A 19,589-nucleotide genomic window follows, 5' to 3' on the forward strand; every position below is an offset into this window, starting at 1 on the left:
ACCTCTGCCAAGAGATGGGACAAAAATGGGAGCTTGTTCCTTTCCTCCAAAGCCTCTGTAGCACACAGACCTCACAGATGTAAATAGTATTTACTGAAGAAGGCAATGATGCTGTAAATATAAAGTCACTCAATTCCTTCATGTCAAGTCTGCACAGTTACTCAGACAAGCATATAAAGCATTGTTTTTCTGTTACTATAATCCAAGTCATTCATCATCTCTAGGTTTAATCTTCCTCCAAGATTACTGAATCTGAGCATGAGACAAAAAGGAAAGAGAAACAGACCGGGACAGGCAGAATTAAACACTCCTGCCTCCACTCAGCATTACCAATGTCACCTGAAGTTCTGATTGCTAACACACCTGGCTTCATAGAAAAAAAAATGCTCCAACACTATCACTGGCTACAGTTATACAGAATAAATACAGGAACACAAGAACAGAAAGACACTTAAATTGCATTCTCCTCAGTTTAACTAGGAAACTCCCAAGGCAGCTTTAAACCAGACAGCCCTTGTAAAGGTGGCAACACAGCTGCTGCTGCACAGCCCTTGGCTCAGCCTTGTCATCAGAAGCGTGGCCATGCAGTAACACATCATGGTTTTACTCTGGAAAATGATTACGTTCAAATATATGAATTTGAGGGACTTTGGATGAAGCTTCACAACAAGAATACAGGTACAAACATGCACCTACACACATCACTGCTGCTCGTATTCTTTATTTGTATTTCTTTATTTAGCTCTTACGGACTAAGAACAAAAAAGAGTTCTCAGACTGTTACAAGAGAAGATGAAGATTAACCAGTTGTAAGGAAAGGAACAGAAACACTTGAGAATGCACAGAGATCCAAAGAAAAGGTTAAAAAGAAAATAAGTGTTCAAAGCAAACATAATCGTTTTTAAAATAAAAAATAGATATTCCTTATATGCTTGTGAGGAATAAAATTCCTTAGCAGCATCAGTTCTTCATAGAAAGCATACTGGAGAGAAGTGCAAAGTATGATTTCAACACCCAAGCATGCAGCACACTGAGGAGCATAAGCACAAGAAGGTCCAGGATCCACTTTGATTGCTAATTTTCCCTTATAGATGTGAAATCTGTAACTGTATGCACACAAGCTGCAGTTTATTTGAACAGAATGGCTTGCACATGACCTGAATGTCCAAAATATGCCTAGGCAAAATAAAGGTCTGTCTGAACCCAGAAGCTGTCTCCAATGGATGCCACAAACAGGATGAAGAGCACAAAAGAATAACGCGCAGTAAAGAATCCCTAAAACTATTGATTTAGCTTTCAGCACCTCACAACTGCATTTAGTTGTCCCCTGACAGACTTGAATTCCATTTCCCCCCCCCCATCTCTTTACATCCATGTGATCTTTCAGCATTCACAAATTCTACTGCAAGGATTTTCTCAGCCTCTCACACATTTTACGGTCAGTCTCCCTCACTGTCACACACTGTATATTTGATGCACCTGGTTCCAAAATTGGGAGAGACAGTGAACAGTAACTCTCTGCTTTCTTTATGCCACCCGTAAGTCTTGGACAAACACTCCCTCAGCCATTTGTTTTCCATGCTGAAGATTCATGTTCTGAATATATTACCTTTATCTTTAAATACTTCACTCCCCAGGCTTTTGGGACAATATCTTTTTTCCACAACAAAGAAGAAATCAGTTTCCTTGAACAGGCAGTATAAATGTCAAACCTTGAACTCCATGGCAAATGGCTGTGACCGTTCTTCGGCGTAGTGAAAAATAAACAGCCTGGTTTCTAAAAGAGATATTCAAAGTTACCGCAGTTGACTGGGAGCTGATAATACATAGGGAACACACTTGAGACTTTTTTCCACATACTGAGTTTATTCTTGGCTACCCACTCAGTTTATCTTTACATTAGAACCTGGACTTTAAAGCTTGCATTATGTATGAGATTCCAGATAAACTTACAGCATTAATTATTCCACAGAAGAGAAAACCCAGCATTAAGAATTCAATGCATTGTTTACATAATAACAATAATAATTACAAATCCCTTTCTTCCAGTAAATTTGGGCATGACAACTGCATTGCTTCGCCACTTTGACTCCTCACTCTTAAGTTACAGCTTCACAGGTGTGCTCCTATTAATTGCAACAATTACGAAAACTCATTTTATCACATGAACTTTTGACTGGGATCCATTACAGAGTCCTTCTGCCCCTCCTACTGCATCTAGAATATCATGGTTTCAAAGTTCAGGGTGCTTTGTAAAAGCAATTTATTTGCTGAGGGCAAGCCTAGGGTATTAAGCTTCTCACTTTACCACGAGACATCTTCCAGAACTCCGTTAGCCTGAGAGGGTTAACATAAATTAACACAGAGGGCTTTTGGTGTTGTCAGCAACAAACACATTCACGTACACCTAAGTACTAAGGTGCTTAACAAGGAGTTGATTATGGCACTACTGCTGTGACACTGTGCTGTAAGATCGTGCTTTTGTGCTAAGTAATGCACAAAGCAACCCTGCCATTCCTCTAGACAGCTTATGATTTAAGTATTATAGAGGATGTAAAATTGGATAAGCGGATGGAGTGAGCATTGGTGAAGGTCAGTAAAATGACCAGAGACAAAACAGTCACAGCCTGTTTTAGCAGCCTCATAACTAACATTTAAAAACCCATCTTGCCCAAATGTCCAGGGCATGAAATATCCAGGGAGGACAGAAGAAGCCCTTCTTACTATTCGACTCAGGAAGAAGGGAATGGAAGAGAGGCCCCATGACCTGCTGTAGAAGAAGTCCTGGCAATCTGGCTTACTGCACCTGTCAGGACAAATATTTAGCAGCAGAAAATGATTAGAAGGAAGACCAAAGTAACCATCATATTTGGTAAACCCAATGGTATCAGAAGCAAAAGACACACCAAAGAGCAGAGAGACAAGTGGAGCTATGAACTGATATGAGCAGTGACCAGAAAAAAGCCATTAAAGAGAGTGAAAAAGCTAAGCTAGGAAAATAAGCTAGATAAGGGTGAAAAAAAGAATAAGGCAGTGCCAAACAGGGATAAGTTCCAGGAATTGCTATGATCTTGCAAATATCCCAACTTTGTTCTGGCAGAGAGAAAAGGTCAGCGAAGTTTCAAGGTGCAGAGATGCAGCCCTCTGAATACAGTGCACTCTGATAGGCTGTCTGCTCCTTTACTGCAATGCTCCACCTCATCAGCCTGCAGTCATGGCCACCATTCATCAAGACGGAGCACAGACTGCTTATCCAGCAGCCTCATCTGGGCTGCACTCCCTTATTAATAGCAATGAAGTCACTAGTAAAGCCCTCAGTTGAGCAGTGCCTCAACATGCTTTGCAGCCTACTGAAATAGTTTATTGTTACAGAAGAGACGACACAAAGACCTCAGAAGCACACCTATCCCACAGCTCCACTGAAAGGAGCTAACTCAGTATATTCATATCTACACAACATGTTCATCTGCAGCTAAGCTGCTTTCCCAATGATAAGCACGCTCATAAAAAACACCATGATAAAAAAAATCCACATGAAAAACCTGTCCATCACCTTTGCCACCTTTTTCCACTCAATTCCTTTGGCCCGGTTTGCTTTATGGTCTCGAACACAATTCGCAATATACTCAATATTTTTAATCAGCATTTTGTAACAGGAACAGCAATTAACATTCTCCCTAACATTTTCACCATGAACTCCAAAGCTTTTATTCCAATTTCCATTGAGATTTTCTTTGAGATCACTGTCATCATTTCTACTGGAAAGGTGGCTCTTTCCGTCTCCCCCCCGACACATGTCACCGCCCTCTAACCTGTGTTCTTGTTCCTTCTCTCTTCGTGGACTTGTACAGTTTTCACCCACATCATAAACAAAAAAAATTTTTGACATATAGTCCAAGATTACCACTCTGGCCCACTGTGGGACAGGCTTTGCTTCTGAGCCACAGTGATGGACGTTCATTATAATGATTGTCAGCGCAGTGGAGGCTGTGATCATGGTCATAGTTGCTATGTAATACTTGCCTGGAACACAGAATAAAATTATATTAAAGATGCTATCCACATTTTTTTTTTAAATCAGTGCAGAAATAACAATGTGACAAAGAGGTTGGGAAGGACAGTGAGGGACAGTGAGAGAAAGCAGACCAAGGCTAGGTCCTGTCTGCTTAGAGTGATAGATGGGTAAGGAAGGTACTCAAATACAGCAAGTCATAATGTGGGTGGGAACTAATTCTGATGAGAAAGCTAGCATAAACAGAAATACAAAGTAAATGTAAAGAGCTTCAGTTTAACTGTACAAATACCATGCATACTTCAAGTATTTCACTTGATTTTATTTTATTTTTTTTAAACAAATGCAGCAACATTTATCTTCCCAAAAGCCATAAATGACACACAGTCTACCTGACATACAGCCCTGATTTCAATAAGCTGCGTTTAAGGACAAAGCATGTAAAGCTCACCTATCAGAGGTACGTTTTCAGAGGGAGGCATAATCTCTGCAACCATCAGCTGGAACACAGTCAGAGCAAGAAGAACTGTAACACCTAGAGACACTTTTTCTCCAGAGTCTGCGGGGAGATAAAATCCCAGTGGAGCGAGGAAAGAGATCAAAATGCAAGGAAGCAGAAGATTAAATATGTAGAAAGATGACTTCCTTTTCAAAATCAGCGTGAACGTTACATCTGGATAAGGCTCAGAGCAGCAGCCGTAAGTGATTACATTCTTAACCGCCGGCATACCATGAATCTCCCATTCCACGTCTTCTACAAAGTCAGAAAGGTCACCACTATCGAGAGAATTGATGATGTCTACCTGATTACCATTATAGGTCCAGGAACCAAACGTAAGGTTGCACTGCTGGCTGTCAAAAGGAAAATAAGATACATCCACTACACACGAGCTTTTTGTGATAGCAGGTGCATCCCAAGTGATTTTTCCATCATATCTCAACACAACATTAGTATTCACAGGTTCTGAAAAGTCATCATCAGCCCTAAAAGACAGAAAAGCAACAGTCAAGATTGATATGGAGCAATTTAGTGCATGGGCTGGGGAAAGCTGGAGGGAGATCCTGGCTTCACAACATTAAAAGCATGGTTCTGAAAACGTGTTATTTATTCAGATTGATTTTTACCAGAAACTTACTATATTACTTTATATTATTTACAAGTACTGGTCCCTATTAGTGCCAAACATCAATGCAACTAAATTATACTGTATTTCTTGGCCATCGCTTCTTCAAACTTGACCTCAAACAGGAGGCAGTGAAATACCAGATTCATTCAAAAATCATGGTAATCTGCTGTTCGTTACTGGCCAAGAGAGCAGACAAGATACAGAGCCTTTGCATACCACCTTTCTGTAGGCACCATCTTTCAGAGCTCTTTGGCAGCCTCTGCAGAAAGTGTTTAAGACTGACAATGTTCAGAACTCAGTGAAACCAAGAAATTCATAGCAGCTCTGCTATGTAGCTGGATCAATTGTCAAACTATCTTATCTATGGCTTTAGGGACGATCAATAATAAATATTAAGACAACAAATACATTCCCTGCTAAGGTAAAATGAAGTTCAGGCTTCATGAGTCATTTCTCCTTCTACCCCTTCCCCTATGCCCATTCAAGATTATTCTCTCTGGACTCACTCACTTGTTATAGAGGACAATATCTGGCCTCCAGACCAAATTGCTTGGAATTCTGATAGAATCCAATCCATCATATTTATCCTTATCCCATTTGAGGTATGCATCATACCAGCTTTGTCGAATCCATAAGTAAGCTGTCAAAATTTGGTTCCTTTCATCCTGCACAAAAATAGAAAAATATTTCTTGCTGAAGGTGAAAAAAAAGTACATTCTAGATGCTGACAGCATTTGTTGTACAGCACTAAAGCAGTGCCCAAAGCAGTCCAGAATACTGACAGTCCACAGCACTTCCCACACAGGCATATACATACAGTCTACGGGGAGCTTCTCTATTCAGTCCTTCCCTTGTTCAGATCTTCCTCTCAAAAGGAGCATTCTTTTCCCTACACCCTCCCTGCCTTTAAATACAGTTACTTAAGGTTCCTGTATCTCTAAAAAGTTCCTTTTTCCAGGGTCAGAATAACAACAGATTAAGCTTAAAACCCTCTGAAAGCTTCAGGTCTTGAAGCTGTAATTCACAAGTCAGAAGTGATTTTCCTTTTCCCTTCCAGACAAGTTTTACAAATTTTCCTTTGCCTTAGAAGCATATCTGGCTGAACCAAGTTTATAAGAAGTTATTAGAAGCTAAAATAGGGGGGTTTAAGGAGCAATTAATTGCTTCTTAGAAAAACCATTCTCTCTGTTTAGTAGCAGCAGCTGCCTGTAAGCTGCAGTACAAACACTTAACTGATACTACAAAAAAAAGTCTTAACAATTCAGCAGCTGTAAGTTTGTAGACACATAATGGAAGTCATACAACTGCAATCAGATAAGACTCTATTAAGAACTGCAGAACACGACCCTTGTGAGGAATCCTTACAGAAGTTGTCACAGCAATATGCAAGCTGCTTTCCTACTTCAGACAAGTTAGCAGTTGGTACACTTCTGCACATTTTTGGAAAAATAGAACTGTGTTTTTACTCACCATATCTTTAATTTGGGACAATGTTATCTGAAGGGTAACGTTCAGCACTTTATCCGTGTCTTCCACTGGTCTTAGAGCATTTGAATAGTCTTCAAACAGTTCATTGAACAGCATCTGAGCATATTTCCCTTTGGCTGATTCTACAGCTAGATAATAGATTTGTTCAGCACATCAGATTAAGCACTGAGCAATATCAGGAGCCATCCCCTTCCAATAGCTTCAAATAGCATTTGCTGTATTGATCAGTCACATACTGTAAACTATAGTTTAGTGCAGAAACAGAGCGAACCTGATAAAGTTATTCAAATAAAGCCAGCATTCACCTGTAGTAAATGAATAGTCAGCCCTAGCTTTTCACACCTACTTGAGAAAACAACAAAATCTCTGTACCCAGAGATTCTTACCATTTTTGAAAGTGAACATCATTACGTTTATTTTACTCCATGCCTATGCAAGATATAAGATTATTGACTCAAACACACCTGCCAAGCTAAAACAACAAGCAAAGCCTGAAGTCAAACCTGTTCCCAGGCTAATAACTTGTGACATCTCCCTAAACACAGCACTGATAGATTCATGATACTTTCAGAATTTACGTTCCCCCCCCCCACAGCCCTTTTTTTTTTTTAATAAGCATTTGGAAATATTCTGAGCTGCTTTTCTTCACAATTTAACAATTACATGAAACATGAACACATATCCTTGGACCAACACATATTCCAGAGCATATATTTGGAGGCATTTCTTGCTATCCACATGCCATGGATAACACTAAAACTTCAGGTTTTAAACACTTTTGCTGTTCCGTAAAGTAGTTCTGTACTACTTTATGCACCATAGTTTCTCAAGACAGGGTCTCTGTTATCTTTAGACTCATGCATTTTTGCAAGCAAAGGACAAGGATAGTGACATTCACAAGGCTTGTACAAATGCCAGCTGGCATAAGGTAGGAAGCAAGCATTCTGGAACGCACCGCTCTTTGGTGACTCATAGCCACTTCCTGGGCTAACCAGAGTTCAAAGATAAACTTCTTGATTAAAAAGAAATCTTCACAAAAGCTTCCTAAGGAGCGTTTAGATCTATCTGGTTCACAACCATACACAACCCTTCATTTTGTCGATACGTCAGTAAGACCAAGAATAAAAGCCAAAAAAACACGCAGATGAAGGGGACTTCTGGAGTTCAGCCAAGTACGACACATCAGGACACCAACCCCTATATGAGTAGAAGAAACCTCAATGCAATATTTAGCTACCAAGAAGTGTTTTCTCACCTTGAAGCATCGTGGCTGTGAACAGCAACCAGAGAGAGACATAAAAGGATGACAGGTTATTTCTCTTCATTTCTGGACCTTAAATAAAACTGTTCACCCAGAAGCATGACAATTTTTATCACTATCCAAAACTGTAACAAAAGATGAGTTATTGCGGCACTAAAGTACAGCTAGAAGCAACTCAGTCCTCCTCCTGCTGCTGTCAGTGTCCTGCAGCGATGGCCTCTGTTCCTGCAATGCCTGGGGCTCTGCAGAACCCTCCCTCTCTCCGTAACCTGAGAGCTGCCTCCTTGAAGCTAATGCTGTGCAAGACAACAAACGGATGGGATATCAGTAGGAAAACTGTATTCCATTGCTTTACTCCCTACAAACATATGATTATGTTTCTTCACAGATCAGACATTTTTCATTGCTCTGGTGGGTCAAGATTTACTGACCTTACATTCAGGAATATCTTGCTCTAAACCAGCCCAGTGAAGCCTACGAACCCTCATCAAAATAGATAGACAAACCATAGTCACCAAGGTTGGAAAAGACCTCTAAGATCATCTAGTCCAACCATCCACCTGCTACTAATATTCCCTTCTAAACCACATCCATTAAGTACTACACCTACCCTTTCTTTGAACACCACCAGGGACAGTGACTCCACCACCCTGAGCAGCTCTTCCAGCACCTGGCCAGTCTTTCTGAGAATAAATTTTTCATAATATCCATCCTGAACACCCTCCTGGTACAACTTGAGGCCGTTCCCTCTAGTCCTACTGCTAGTTACGCAGCAGAAGAGGCTGATCCCCACCTCGTCAGAGTTTCCTTGCAGGCAGCTGTAGAGAGCAATAAGGTCTGCCCTGAGCCTCCTCTTCTCCAGACTGAACAATCCCAGCTCCCTCAGTCACTCCCCACAAAGCCTGTGCTCCAGACCCCTCACCAGCTTCATTACCCTTATCTGAACACGCTCCAGGGCCTCAATGTCTTTCTCCTAGTGAGGGGCCCAAAACTGAGCACAGTACTCAAGTCACAGGTTCACCAGAGCTGAGTACAAGGGGACAATCACCTCTCTGTTCCTGTTGGCTACACTATTTCTGATACATGCCAGGATGCTGCTGGCCACCTGGGCACACTGCTGGCCCACGTTCAGCTGAGCATCAACCAACACCCCCAGGTCCTTTTCCTCCACACAGCTTTTCAGCCACTCTGCCACAAGCCTATAGCATTGCATAGGGATAATAATATCCTCCTCAATATTTAGTTGGTGTGTTTACACCTGAACATCCAATATGTTACACAGCAAAAACCACAACCTACCTACTTGTATACTGACAAAACAAAGTTTTCACCTACCAAAGTGATGCCATGGGGAAGAGATATAGCTACACCAAGAACAACTGATAACAGAGGCAACAATTGCCAGGGGTCATTCTGCGCTGCTAGAACCAAGTCATATTTCTTTGCCACAAGTTGGAGACGATCTTATGTACAGTTACACTAGAAATACAGACCTGCTGAGATGTGCAGACTGATGCTGTAATTAGCATATAATCCCGTATGTTCAAGAACCATGCTACTTCATAACACTACAAGGGCTGCTCCAAAAGTAATACCACCTGAGGCAGATGGTGGTGGTGTTATGGCAGCAGAGGTTGAATCTTCCCAACAGTGTTCTGTGATTTATAGTTGCTGTATGGCAGTTGGCAGCAGAGGGGCACTCTGACAAAATGGCAACTGACACAGAAGTGAATATGAAGCAAAGGGTGTCACTGAATTCCTCCATGCAAGATCTCACTCCTTGATATTCTTCCATGCTTGCTAAACATTTACAGGAACCAGACAATGGTGCATTTCAGCAGTGATAGTAACAATGTGAAAGGCAAGCCATGTTCGAAACAGCCATGCAGGTTTTTATGAGCATGGCACACAGACCCTTGTTCATCACTGCCAAAAATGCACGTCCACTGGTGGTGAATGTGTTGAAAAATAGGGTTTTATAGTTCAGAATTTGCTCCATCAAATAGTGTTATTGTGCTCTTTGTAACCTACTGTATTTTCCATGGAAATAAATAGGAGGCATTACTTACAGAATAACCTCTGTAATATGACATTTCCAAGGGAAACTGTAGGTTCTCAAAATAAGAACACAAAAACATGCTTGTATGTGTTGATTATTCAGTTTACTCCTATGTACATATATATTTCATGCTATTCACTATAAACTTGCACCTAGTATTTCCCCACCAAATATACCCAGGAGCTGCTCCCCTCTTCTTGTTTAAAACCAGTTCCCCCCTTTTCCTATCACTATCAGACCCCATAAATTGTTGGTCTCTCTCCCTTTATAAGCTCCCTTTAAGTACTGGAAGGCCACGCTGAGGTCTCCCCAGAGCCTTCTCTTCTCCGGATGGAATGAGACCAAGTCCCTCAGTTTGTCATAACAGGAGAAGTGCTCCAGCCCTTTGATCATCTTCATGGCCCCTCCTCTGAGCCCACTCTAACAGCTCCATGTCTTTCTTGTGGAGGTCCCCGGGCCTGGACACAGTACTCTGGCTGGGGCCCCATGAGGGCAGAGCAGAGGGGGACAGTCACCTCCTTTGCCCTGCTGGCCCCCTCCTCTTCTGATGCAACCCAGGATCCAGGCAGCCTTCCAGGCTGCAAGTGCACACTACTAAAACAAACACTTGTGATGCTTGAGCTGCTGCATTAACTACACAGTACTTACAAAAAAATATAAGATACATCCAAAAGCCTTTTCAATATTAAAGACTTGTGAACTTTAACTATCTTAATATACCAGACCATTTGTCTCCCCTAGCTTTTTTCCCCAATAAATCTGTTCTGTGATTTTAAAGCAAACATCCCAAAAGTAGACATTTGCATGAAGGGTGAGTATTAAGGTTTTTTATTTAATGATCTGAGAGATTCATCTAGACACTCACACTTCCTTGGAATATAGTTTTAAATTGTGGCTTAATCTATAATGCTACTCCCAGATGAAACATTCCATTTAACAGTTGAACAGAGTATAAATTTATTGTCAAACAGTTCTGTTTTTCCAGCAACCTGTTCTTCTATGAAGTCAGGAATTAGTGTAAGTACAAAGCAGATTACGGAGATAATTTCTGAGTCGCAGGTGTTTGCAAGTTAGATTCAAGTCATAAACTTCTGGTAAAACCAAACTTCACAACTCACTGGAAACAAGTCATCTTGCTAGAGTGCATCTACCAGCAGATGGCCCTGTTAGCCAGCCCACCAGTTTACCCAGACATTCAAGATGTTTATCTTGTTTATCATACCATCACTTTTTAATATACTTGGATTAGTTTTGCTGATTATTTACCTTTCCTTTAATACAAGATGAGCAAAGACAAGGTATTCTTTCAAAGAAGGTAAGCAGAAAGAGCAGAACTATTTAATGGCTAACTGCAGCTCTGGGTCTGCCTAAATTACATACACAATGTTAATCACAGGAAGGTCTCAGGGAAGCAAATATAAATTATTGTCAGCAACTGTTACAGTATGAAACCACATTTAGAGCACTGACTGCTTCTGGTGATGCAGAGAGAAGTTAAGGCACATCATCCAGCCGCATTTCCTTATGATTTTATTCAAACATTTGACTTTGCTCTGTTCTCTTTATAGCCAGTACACCTTCTGACACTGTGCTTGCATTCACATTCAATGGGACAAGCTTGTACCATTCATTCCACAGCACACTGAGCCTGTATGATACTCTCGTGACAAGCAACTTCACCATTCCAGGCAGACACATGAGCTGCAGTGTAGAAACCTGAAAAATATGAATGTGGTGTAACATCATGAAAGGTAAGTTTAACTTTGCATACCCTTTATTGGGAGACTGAAGGTGAGGAGAAGCATTTCTCATTAAATACCTAGAATCTGAAGGTTTTTATCTTGGACAAACTACAAACAAAGCAGGAAAGTTTAAAAACACTTTTTAATTGAAACAACAAATTGCGAAATCTTTCTTGCCTATAATAATCTTTTATCCCTGAGGTTTGGGTTTTGACATGTATGTTTTCAGGGTTTTTGTCTTTTATTTTAAACATTCTCATCCTTTCTTGCATGATAAGCAGGAAGAGTTTTTAAGCCTCCAACTGGAAAAGCTACAGATAGTGTATTATCACAGGCCTCAAGGCCCTCTGTACCATTTATGATCCATTCCTTCAACAGAGAACAATAAAGAAGAACAGATTGGTTTCTAAGCACAGTTTGTAAGAAGCGTCTCACAGTCTGCTTCTACTTGCCTTCCTGCCAACTTTTCTTCCCAGAAGCTGTTGTGTTCACATTCTCCTCAGCATTTGCTACAGAATATTCCCTTGCGATAGGGTCAAGCAGCACGCTATCTCTTCAGAGTCAAACTTCTCTTCTATTAAGACTGGTTATTCTAAGAAGTAACAACAGCTCGTCTTGCCAGCAGAACAGCCTAGCTGTGCCTGCCCCAGAGAAGGAGAGTGCAGCACTGCACTGAAATGCAGCATGTTTCTCTCCGCCCCATTTTCTCACCCACCTACTGCCTCCTCCTTCCTTCTCTCTAAAAATCCCCTACCACCTGAAACCAGCATACTCATTCATATTTTCTTCTGTTGTACGCACAGAAGACAGGAAATACATTAGGAAGTGTTCAGCACGTTAGGTCATGAGACAATGAGGAATATTAGCCATATTTTCCAGAAAGAGTGATTCCTGGTAAATGTTTGTCATGAGCTCTGAAAAGAAATTTTATTTGGGTCCACTTATACATACAGCTCTACTGATCATCTTGCAGCATTTGAAGGGGAGGAACCTTTTGTCCTGAGAAGCCTTGTATTGTTTAATATGATCTAAGATGCAGCATGTTCATCCTTTTCTACGAGGACATGCTGCCTAGTATTTTACCCATCCTGGAGAAACACCCGCTATCAGGCAGGGTTAAGAACAAAAGCTATTTTATAGCTTGAGCTGTCAAAAAGCTATTTTATATACAGCTCTTCATCACTGGGATCATTTCCAGCTTTGCATCATGTCTTTGAGTGACTGATCACAGGATCTAAGCCTTGCAGAAAGACAACCTCTGGGCCTGAACACCGCTCCAAGTCATGAATTTGCTCTGACAAGCAGCCTCATGCTCTAAACCAAACTGGATTACTACCGAAATTTTTACCCCGATACAAGGATATATGCAGAAAGACTCAGTATTTTCCACTGCCTGATCACTCCTGAGCCATGGAAGACACACTGCCTCAGCTTTCCAAAACAGCAGGGAGTTCCCAGCAACTGCTACAGGCTGAAGACAAATCTGGGTTCCCCAGAAGACACTCCTTCAGCTTGTGTGGACTGCACAAAAACAGTAAACTGCTATCTGAAGAAACAGGACTGAAGGGTGAGGAACATGAGTTCTGAGATGGTATCTGAAGTTTCACTTCTACAATTCAAAGGGGGCAGAGATGCCAGAAATCACATTTTAAAGGGGTATCAGAACTCATCATATACAGGAGGGAATCTGCACAGAGAACCTAGCATCCTCTGCAAATATCCGCTTTCCTGAAGTTCACATCCAACTTGTTTCACAAAAATAAGTTACATCCAAACATTTGGGTCCTTATCTGAGCTCCCCACAAAGACTAACACTGTGTACGAATATAGAGCAGCCGGCTGCAAAGGCAGGATGCCAAGAGATAAAGACAAGGAATGTCCATAATGTATCAATCTAAAGTAACTGTTTTCAAAGGACTCACAGAACTCCAACTGCAAGATGCCTGCCACAGCAGTATTCACACTGCTACTTAGCTAGTGTCATATACAATTTTGCTTTCATTATAGTACATATCTCCTAAAGAGAGACACTAAGTAGACATTTATGTGACAAACTGTCATTACCTTATTGTTTCTGCTCCATCTAATCATACAAAACAGTCCACCCAGGGAATTTCTCCACATTCTCAGAATTTAGAGCAACAAAACTGCTTTACTCAGAGTATAAAATATTCCCCTCGATAAACCACTCCAAGAATGGTTTTCTAAGCCCATTAAACTAATTTCCAAGCCCACACTTGCTGCAAAGCTTAAAAAAAAAAAAGAAGTCAGAGCAACTTCTTAATCATCCCAACATAAAAACATTATGTATGCCTGACAAACCTCATCAGTGCATAAGCCAGCCAGTAACTACTCATCTCTGAGGGAAAATAACTCTTTGTAAGTTTTAGCTGTTAAAGCATCCTATATGGTACATGGGTACTCACATTCTTTAGACTTCCCCTCCCCAGGCTGCATCTGAGAGTAGGAAAAAAAAACAAACAAACTGTTGGCTCTTTCCTCCTTGACTACCTTTCTGAAAATGAAGCTCTGATGGTAAGAATGCTGGCAGAAATCCACTGCAACTCTGCCTTCAAATTATCCTCAATTTACACTCATAAGAATATGATCATGAAAGACATCTTCAAGATTCCTCTTGAAAGCACTGTGGCAGGACAGAAAAGGTTAAAAAAAAGTAGAAGTGCTCAGAGAACAGAGACAGATCTCCCAGCCACACTTGTATAGCTGGAGATTCTGCATTACTAAGCCATTGGTATTACAAATCAGGCTGATCTCAAAAGAGTTCTGTCTTCACACAGCAGCAAGGCGCCTGCAGCTTCTCATAATAGAGAGATGGCAACTGCAGAGAGATGGCAACTGGAAGCACTCCTTTCCCTTGAGGATTCTTGCAGTTTTCACATAACAGAATCTGACCAAGCTGCATCATCATGGATACATTGCCATATCTGGTGTTACTTGGTCATGCTCAGCTCAGGTTGCCCAGATGCTGGCTCAAAACCAGATGCCCATGACAGCACTCCATCAAGCACAGCAGGCCCAGACACTACAGCTGGTGAGTGAAGCAACAGACAAGCCAGCAATTACAGCAGACTTTATCTGAGCTGAACATCAGCCATTTCTTGCATCTTCTATTCCCTAGTCCCATGCTCCAACTAGCAGTGTAGTAGTCAGAGAGGTGGTACAAGCAGCAGATTCCCAGGCAGACCTGTTTTAGGTTTCACTTATTTTCCCAGCTTTTTACTGGTTTAAGAATAACCGTCTGCAATCCTAGCAAAGCACTTCCTAGTATGAACACAGCCAGTTTACACAGCTAAAAAATTACCCCTTGAGGGAAATGTAGTAAACACAGTTTTACTCAAAGCTTGTAAGTGTGTTCATTTTGGCACAACACAGTCACTTAGATCTTGGGCACAAAGCAGCACCAGGAGCTGAAGAGCGTATCTCATCTTAAGCTCTGATGAACACAGTGGCTCCAGGACAGACTTGAGAGGCTGTATTCATATCTTTGGTTTTCATCTACAGAGTTCTAAGTGATAGTCTAAAGCCAAGGTGGTGTTTCACCCACCACTAAGTGCACTGAAATGAATGCTCACTACTTCTTTAGTTGACTGTGCTGAAAAACATTATCTTGCCCATAAATCAAAGAATCTGCTATCTAGAAGAGTTAACCAACAACACTGATCTGAGCCTTAGAGGCTTAACAGCTAATTCTGTAGCTCTGCAAAAGGAGATATGAGGTTATAAAAACAGTTAAGATAAAATAAATGTGTGGTCTAACATCAAAATGTTATAACCATGCATTATACCTGGCTGGTTTGCGTGCTTTGGAAAACTTTTGTTGCTTGCCTGCCAACAACTGGCAGGGGGCTATGAGGTATCTTTGCCAATTGCTCAGCTGCCTTGTAGCTTGATGAAGGGCATGAAGGGTGTTCTACTCTGAGACAGAATCTAAAACAGAATCAAGATGTCAGAGAAAAAACATGAGGGATTAATACAAGTAGCTAGTTGAGCTGCAGTGGACAGACAATCCTACAGTGATCCTGCAGCTACAGCTTTAGGAAAATCTATGTGAAACTGCAAAAGCCAGTTCCTCAAACTTGAATAAGACAATTAGCATAAAAACAGTTATAAGTAGGAACAATCCTAGCAACAGAATCATTATTGGCTGTACTCCTGGAGACTAGCAAAAGCAGCATATTAATAGCACTACTTCAGAGAGCTGCTCTCATCCAAAGGTATTACTGATGGAGACACGTTCAGGTCTGTACTCCAATAGTTGATTTGCTCCTGATGGGAAGCTACACATAGGGAAAAAAGCATGGGTTTTGTGGTACATGTTCTCTAATTCTCTCTCTTCTGCCAGATTTGTGTCACAGCATTACAACACAAACCAGCCCTCTTTATCCATCTCGATCAAAAACTCACTGCTTTTCCTTTAGTACCCCTTACTGCTTCCAAGGTCGCAGCCTTTGCAATCATAAACCTCTGAGGAGGTAATACGTGAGAATACAAAGTGAAATATCTTCTACAGAAAGCCAGAGCAGGGAAAACAAAGCAGACTGCTGGCATGACATGCCCCACATGCTGGCATTAGAGCTACTGCACAATGCCTGGTGTCCTTTTTGCTGTGAAGAAAAATGATCAAGTCTTTACAGTGCAAAAGTAAACAGTTCAACCACTGTATATTTATGACCATAGCATATGTATATATCTTCCTTCTACATTATAAAAGGAAGTCACAGTGACAGAAAAGATTTCTAGGAATGCCAAAGGCACTTTTAGGCTATTTCAGGCAACAACTTAATGGAAATTTTTTTCCTTCTATGTTATTCTCAAGGTCTTCTTTTGTCAGTCACTTACCATTCAGGCACTGATTGCAGACAGTAACTATATGGGTCTGTAGATGCAATTGATTGCATGTCCATCTCAAAACTCTCTTCAGCAGTTTCTATAGCAGGAAAAATTCTCTATATAAAGCCTACATACAAAGCCTAAAAAGAAAATCCTAAGTTGAAAGGCATTTGCTGTCTTTAGCTTTCTGGACTTGGGTTTTTGGAATCAGATGATACTGAATGCTGCAGTCAAACTAGCAGGGGATGTTTTCATTCTACAAACAAGAATAAGAAGTACTGTGGATCCTGGTGTGAAACCAATAAATATTAACTTATTTGCCTAGTTTACTTTTGGTAGTTATGCAAAGACACCATTTCTTGCAAATTGCATCTACTCAAGAAACACAAATGAACTATGAAGTGTAATTCAACAGTGCAAAATGTACCCATCCAGTGACATAAGCTTGATACTCGATTAACTAGTGCCGTAGTAATTAAAGGGTAACTTTACTCCTGCCATTCTCTAAGGAAGATATGTTTGATGTAAGGATCACAATCAGAATCAAATCAAAGGCATACCAACCAGGCATACAAAGAAAGACTTCCAAAACCCAAAAATGTATCACTACTTTTATTCTTAACAAGAGTCTAAACACAGCAATTAAAAACTGTAGAAACTGTAAGAGTTCAGGTTCCTACATGAGCACTGACTCATTGGTATCTGAACAGTAACTCATAATGTAACACAGTAAATTCCCCCAGCAGACAGCGATCAGTAGCACAAGAGTAATACGGCCCTTTCTGGAGTCTGTATGCTTAGCCTTTCACCCTTACCATGAGAAAAAGAGTGAAATCATTAACTAACATAAGAAAGAATCACAACTTGAAGTCATTCTCCATTTTGCTTCTTAAATGAAGTCTCTTGTATCCCTCCTCAGCTTCTGTTCAGGATTATTGAGAACAGCTAGATGTAAAAAAAACAAAAACAACCAAAAAGCTGCAACACTTCCAAATATTAATATGTTAACTGAAAAAATAAATTTTAGGATTCTAAGCTGATGAGTTGTCAAACTCCTAAAATACTCAGGAGAAAACGTGTGTGTCATAAAAGCAGTCCTACAGCTCCAACAAGTACAGATCAAGCACTACATTTATAACTCTGCTCTCTCAAGAAATATGCTAGCCTATCAAAAAAGGGGCTTTTTAAATAAGCAGGAATAGCTGATTACCTCTACAACTGCTCCTTAAACAGATTTCTGCTCATTCCAGTGCTAAGATGGGAGGACTGAGAAGATGGGAGGACTGAGTGAAGTTGAGTCTCCATCCCCTCTCCAGCTACTTCCTACATTTCCCTTCCACTGTAAGGGTACTGAATGAAAAATCTGTGGTGACAGCTACAGGATGTAGACAAAAATACAAAGAAAGGTAATTTTTCCTCTTCTGCCTCATGTATCACACCAGAGATAGATATTGCCTATAAAACAGAACTATCTGCAAGGCTACCTGGTCTCCCCTTTTGGTAAGGACAACTTATTGCTGAAATCTTTTAGGCAGTACTACCAACACATCTTCAACCAGTCTTCCCTGGCACCCTGAAGGAGATACCAGTAAACCTAAAATACCAGTTTAGTCCCCTGTTGAAGCCTCATGACTAACAGGAAGACGAAGGCCAAACTAGTTTTTCTATTGCTAATATGTCAGTTTGGCTGAAGACAATCCTTTGGCAAGCCTTCCCTTCTCCCAGGGAAAGATGGCTTCCTAATCACCCTTTTCAATTACAGTTATTAACAGCTCACAGCAGCCTCTGTATTCTAGAACTTGACTGCTCAGCTAAATATTTATCAAGGTTTTGGTTCCGGGATTTTTGTTTGGTTAAAAGATGATCTTGACGGTCTTTTCTAACCTCAATGATTCTATGATTCTGTGATTCGCATCCTTCTGCGTCATCATCTCCCATACAATTTCAGCATCAACCATCAGGGCTACCATTCACACTAAACACCCTTGTCAACTTTTACAAGAAAAACACTGACATAACCAGACCCCCATTGTCCAACATAGACCCTTCACAGCATGACAACACAGTACTTTGGAGCTGGCACATCTGGGTAAGGCACAGGAGCTGTGTAAAACCTGGGTAAAGCCAAGGAGCAGACATCACGTAGAGCAAAGGCAGCAAAAACATCTTAAAGCCTGCCCAGAGCAGAGGTCTGCTCCAAGTCTCTGCTCAGTGGGTACCTTGAGATAAGTCCTGCCAAATGCCACACTTGCATCACCTCAGCTTTACTTAGATTCTATGCAGAAATTACTATGCAAACAAGCATTTCAGTGAACAAAGCCTGGCAGTGAAACAGATAGCTTTTAACTGAAATGCAGTTAAAACAAAGATCTCAGATATGATAGCAACCACTGAAGATGCCTCACTGCAGTAAATCCCACGCTGAACACAACGCTACTCAGGGTAAAGAGTAGCAGAGTGGTGGTATCCTGTAGACCAATTAGAAGACCTGGGAAACCATGCCTAATTATTTCTATGGAAATCACACCAGCATTAAATTTCAGCCATCTCCCTTACTTCTGTAACCTACACTGTTGCTAAAAGGAGGACATAGCACAGTGAAAAATCCAGAAATCTCTATTTATCAACACCTTTGTTCCAGGTTTGGAGTAGTGATAGCAGGACAGACCATCAGTAGGTTTGCTCACTGTAGTCCTCAGGCAGGGCACCATCAGACCCACCATCTCCCTTTCCTGTCCTGCCACATGGTGAAAAATATATTCCATCGCATGTCCCTTAAGTGCTGCAACCACAAAATCGGCAGCACTCAAGCCATTATACTTCATGATTACAGTTGAAGACTCCTCAGTGTAAGCAAGTATCTTCAGTTTCACACAAATGAAAGAGCAGACTGAATAATGGACAAGTGATATAACCTAAGGAAATCATTACCCATTAAGTGAACCCGGTACTATTTTAGTTGTTTAAAATTCTAATCAGGCTAATTATGCACAGAGGGAATTGGGATTAACAGCCAAAGAGAAATAGTTTCTGAGCCAGTATTTGCTGA

The 19,589-nt window shown here is 40.9% G+C and overlaps 1 protein-coding gene across 1 annotated transcript; it reads right to left on the reverse strand.

Moving 5' to 3' along the window:
* Positions 1-1,853: 1,853 nt before the first annotated feature.
* On the reverse strand, positions 1,854-8,120 carry CHRNA9 (cholinergic receptor nicotinic alpha 9 subunit). Its single transcript, NM_204760.2, has 5 exons — positions 7,883-8,120; positions 6,610-6,755; positions 5,650-5,804; positions 4,464-4,996; positions 1,854-4,023 (listed from the first exon to the last, which is right to left on the reverse strand). The coding sequence occupies exons 1-5, from the start codon at positions 7,950-7,952 to the stop codon at positions 3,473-3,475; spliced, it is 1,455 nt and encodes a 484-aa protein (NP_990091.1). The 5' UTR covers positions 7,953-8,120; the 3' UTR covers positions 1,854-3,472.
* Positions 8,121-19,589: the final 11,469 nt, after the last annotated feature.

This window comes from Gallus gallus, chromosome 4 (assembly GCF_016699485.2).
Source record: "Gallus gallus isolate bGalGal1 chromosome 4, bGalGal1.mat.broiler.GRCg7b, whole genome shotgun sequence".
In the NCBI taxonomy this organism is placed as follows: Eukaryota; Metazoa; Chordata; class Aves; order Galliformes; family Phasianidae; genus Gallus; species Gallus gallus.